At 50.5% G+C, this 4,975-nt stretch overlaps 1 protein-coding gene across 2 annotated transcripts in view; it reads right to left on the reverse strand.

Moving 5' to 3' along the window:
• Positions 1–4,975, reverse strand: part of VSIG10 (V-set and immunoglobulin domain containing 10) — a 34,912-nt gene that overhangs the window by 11,936 nt on the left and 18,001 nt on the right. For both annotated transcript variants that reach the window (XM_004709680.2, XM_045296785.1), the window contains exons 3-4: positions 4,459–4,761; positions 1,449–1,709 (exon numbers count right to left, since the gene is read on the reverse strand). In XM_004709680.2, coding sequence (XP_004709737.1) covers positions 1,449–1,709; positions 4,459–4,761 — 564 coding nt within the window. The remainder of the gene's footprint in view (positions 1–1,448; positions 1,710–4,458; positions 4,762–4,975) is intronic.

Consider the following 4,975-nt stretch of genomic DNA (forward strand, 5'->3'; position numbering starts at 1 on the left):
GTATGTCATGTCAAAAGAGGGGGCAGGCTGCGTATTACAGCAGTATGATCTGAAATAGCCTGAGGAGGCAAGCCCAGAGAGAACCGAACTAGCTTCGTGTTCCCAGGAACTGATGGAAGAGAGAGGGGGGTGACTATTACCAGGGTGGGGGTTTCTGTTGGGGGTGATGGAAATGTTCTGGAATCAGGTCCTGGTGATACTCGTACAACATTGTGAATTATATAAACCACTAGAAACTAGCGAATGGGATACTTTCAAAGGGAAAATTGATACTAGGTTCATTCTCATTTTTCAAAAGATTGCAAAAGATAAAACCAAACACAAGGGGGCAAGCCAGCTTGCTGACCCCTGTCCTAACACAGAAAGCCTGACACACTGGCACCTGTTTACCTGTCCAGCCTCACCTGTACCTCACTCACTGGCCGTCTCTTGGCCACTCTCACCTGACTGGCTTATTTCCATCTGAGAGCCTTTGTCTTTGCGTTTCTCCCTGCCAGGAACACTTCATTCTCGGCTCCTTGTCTGGCCAGCTCCTCCTCATCCTTTGGGTCTCCGCTCAAAATACTACCCCCTCCAGGAGACCTTCCCTGCCACCCTGAGAAAGGGGCCACCTCTCCGTAGGGACTCTCTTTGACACACACCGTTTTAATTTCCTAATAATTATTATCACTACTAGACCCTAGCTGATCCTTTCTGTCCTTTTCTGTCTTCTTCCCACCCCCGTCCAGCCCAGAAGAATTTCATCTCTGTGAAAGTAGGAAGGTGGTTTTAAAAACATATCCAGAAATCCCTCGGCTCTTGTTCCTTCAAAGGGTGGAGCCTAATCTCTTTGTCTTTCTGACCCGACGTGAGTGCGGCCTTGGTCTCAGTGACTCACAGCTAACAGAATGTGGTGTGTGTGACTCCTGAGGTTAAGTCAAGAGGGAAAAAAAACCCTCACTTTTGCCTGGCTCACTCCCTCTCGGATCAGCGACTCTCAGGGGAACCAGAGGCCCTGTTGCGAGGATGCTCAAGCAGCCCTGTGCAGTGTCTATGTGGACAGAAACCAATTGGACAGGCCAGGCATGTGGGTGAACTTCCTGGAAGCAAACCCTTCTGAAGATTTCAGTCCCCCAGCCTTTGAGTTTTTCAGCTGAGGCCTCAGACTCACAGAGCAGAGGCTGCCCCAGTATGCCCTCTGAATTCCGTCCGAATCATGAGCTATTCACGGATCACTGCTATCTGAAGCCTCTAGGTGCGGGGTTAACTTGCTACGTAATAATAGATAACGAATCGAACAACCTTGCCTGCCGTAGTCACTGCTCAGCCCCCAGCCCCTAGACTGTGTCAGGGATGTAACAATCACTACGAGTGCTCCCAGATTTCTCTGCAGCCTTCTTTCAAAGGACTCCCCCGGAGGATAGATGGCGACAGAAGGCCAACTCCAGGATGAGGCAAGCCCCACTCACTGATCTGTAACACGCAGCTGGCTTCTGACTTCGTCCCCAGGATGTGGCTCCCAAGGCACTTGAATTTCTTGCCATTCGACAGCTGGAAGCGTTTCAGGCTCTGCACCCCCAGGGTGGACTCCCCCAGGACCACGCCTCCTGGCTCTTCTGTCCACAGCAAGTGCGGCTCCGGGTATCCCCCGTCCCAGTGACAGATGAGCTGCAGTGTGGTCCATCCCGGGGACGTCTCTGCCCAGCACTGAGGGCTTGATGGCGGAGGGTCTGGAAATGCCAGGGGAGAAGGTGGGCTGAGATTAGTCACGGGGCTGGCGCTCCGAGGATTAGGGAAATGGGACATTCGAGAAGCGTCAACTCTAGTGAGGAGACCTTGAGACATCTGCCAACACAAGCTGGTACCTGGGAGTATCCTGAAATTTTATTTTTTAATTTCCTTCCCAGAACTCTTTGCTCCTTCATTCTGAGGGTGATCGCAACCCTGTCCCTGGTCTCCAAACTAATCCACCGTATTCCCCCCGGCTTTCCCTAAACCAGGGGCCTCAACTCACCCCTCTCCGCATCTAGAACCATCCTCACTACAGGTGTCTGTGCTTCCTTACGACGCACTCCGACTGCCCTACTCTGGGAAATTAGAATCTTTTTTTCTTTTTTAAGTGATTCTCTTTGCCCATCGTGCTCTTCCCCACCGTAAAGTACCAGTGCAATACGCAACACCGTGAGTCATCGTGGAAACGCAAAGGAAAGCCACACCCATTCAACTGGCTAAAAGGCCAAGTGTTGGGCATGGCTGTGGCGGAACTAGCGCTCTCAGACACTCCTGGGGTGGGGCGGGGGTGGGTGGGCAGATGGTGCCGAAACAGTTCGGCAGCATCTGCTAAAACAAAATATCCTTTTATGATCCAGCACCTCACTCTCAGCGAAATTAAGGTGTAGGTTCATATGAGAACTTATACACTAATAATGTTCCATGGAATGCCACCATGGAAAGGATTCTGAGTTAGTTAATTGTGCCAACCTGGCCGATAATCCCATGTGGGGCTAATTGAAAGATGGAGGGATAAATGGGTGGTGAGCCTCGCCTTTCTAGTTCTCGGGTCTCTTGCTTTGTGATGGTCGCACCAGGGTGCAGATGCCTTAGCAGTTCCCTGCTTCAGCTTGCAAGATTGACTTCCTACAAGACATCCCCAAGGAGAAGCCGCATGGACCTATCCCGATGCAGCCCTGGGTGCTGGAGCAGCCGTGTGGAGACCCCTGCTAGTGCTGAGATGCTTGTTCGTTCACTGACTCAGCTTTCCTCCTTCGGCATCATTGCCTCTGTTTTGTGAGGTGGAGGACTTTGTGGACTGGTGTTGGGTTAATGGTTTAATGTTGGACTTGTGGGTTTGGGCAGCATTGGGTTGGGATGTTTTCATGATGCACACTTTCTTTACATAAAACTCTCTCTTATACATGAGTTGCCGTGGATTTGTTTCTCTAAAGTACCTAGACTAATACAGACTCTAACTCAATAAAGTGACCCTACATAGGTTTTCTGAGATCACGTCGCTACCACAGCCGACACAGGCCCACTCCCAACCCACGGTGCCAGAGCACTCTCTGTGTATGGCAGCGCTCTTAGTAATCCTGAGAAACTGGCATCCACCCAAGCACCCTTTCAGAGGTGAGTAATAGACAAGCTGTGGTCTACGCTAAGACAACAGATAACAAACAAGACTGTGCAGTCCTTGAATTCCCTGTTCGTTCGTTCATGGCTGTATCAATAAATAACTCCATAGAATTATGGCGCAGTCACCCCACAGCGGGCTTAAATGTAACCATGATTGTGAGGAGGGCGCAGGACTGGGTAGGGTTTGGGCTGTGTTTAGGGCCGCTGAGTCAGAGCCAACTCAAGTTCTACAGCACTTAATAACACCGCCACCAACTCTAGATATAACTATACATGTACACAACACAACTGTGTGTAACTATATAACATGGAACGATATGCGATATATATATAATTTGTTGTTAAGTCCCATTGGGTCCATTTTCAACTCCCAGGGACCCCGTGTGATATAGGACAACTGTCCCATTGGCTCTTATAAGGATAGAGGGGCATGCGGCAGCTTCCAGGAAAAGGAAAGGCAAGATACCAAAATGATGACTAAAACACCCTGCCACGGAGGCAACACCAGTTCCCCGGGTCACCATGGTGACCTCCTCTGTGTGAACAGGACTGTGCTCATTTCATAGGGCTTTTGATGGAAAGTAGATCACCACCTCCTTCTTTGCAGGAGCCTCTAGATGGGCTTGACCCACCAACCTTTCAGTTAAGCAACCGAGCACATTGACCATTTATGCCCCCCAGGGACTGAAAAGATGGTTAGATGACAAGTGAGTATTTTCTTCTTTCTACTCCTCTGTATTTCCCTAACAAGCATACATTGCTTTACAGACAGTAAAGGGCATTTATGACAAGAACACAGAGGCTTCTGAGGGCTCTAAATACAGACGGCTTCAGCATCGTGTCACGATCCTGCCCCCTAGTTTATTGCGCTGACATCCCCTTTCACCACACAGCTGAATGGTGAGTGCACGCTACCACTTCTATGGTGTTTTCTGTCCCAGGTATTTGTCTATAAGGGATTTGGTTGGAGCTTCTCCACCCTGAAAATAACTGCTCATGAAATTGCCGGTTCCTAGAGCGTCCAAGGGCTGGAGCACCCGGTTCCTGAAGTGCCGTGAGCAAGACTGTATGAGGCTCCAGGTCATTTCTCCTGTGGCTCAGTTACTGCTAATTAGCAGCGAGCTTCTAGACGAGGTCCCTCCCTGCTAGGTAGCCTCTCGAACATGTAGCACTCTCGTGTGTGTGTGTGTGTGTGTGTGTGTGTGTGTGTGTGTGTGTGTGTGTTGGGGAAGGTGGGCACATACGCACGGTGGTCCATACAACAGGTGTGCCTTTGAACACCAGAAGGAGACTCACAAACAAGCAGCAGACAAAGGGTTACGAGGAAGAGGGGCACTGCTTACGCACAGTAGACCAGGAGCTCGGTGGTCACCTCGTGTCGTCTGCTGCTGAGCATGTTCATGGCCACACAGGTATAGTTCCCCTGGAGGTTTTGTGACACCTGTAACAGTGCGAAGCTGCTGGCCGCCAGGTTGTTTCCAAAGGGCTCGATCCTGGAATCTGGAGCTCGGAACCACCACTCCACCACCGGGGGCGGCCTGGAGCTGCTGCTGCAGCTGAAGGCCACTTGGGTGCCCCTGGCGGCATAGAGGGTGCCGTTGGGGAGCTTGCCGGTGGCCGAGATGTTGACCTCGTTCTGATATGGGCCACCTAGGAATGAAAAGGAGGGTGAAGAAGGAGTTAATTACCTAAAGAGTTTCTTTGAACTCCTAACAGGGTGGGTTTCTGGGGACGTGTGCTTAAATATTAACAATGTGTATATGAAGTTGGGTCTAGTTCCAATAGTTGCTGGGATCATGTCACACACACACACACACACACACACACACACACACACACACATCCCTACAAAGAATGGGAGGGA

Source organism: Echinops telfairi, unplaced genomic scaffold, assembly GCF_000313985.2.
Source record: "Echinops telfairi isolate 266 unplaced genomic scaffold, ASM31398v2 ScPeMD7_7412;HRSCAF=8450, whole genome shotgun sequence".
Lineage (NCBI taxonomy): Eukaryota > Metazoa > Chordata > Mammalia > Afrosoricida > Tenrecidae > Echinops > Echinops telfairi.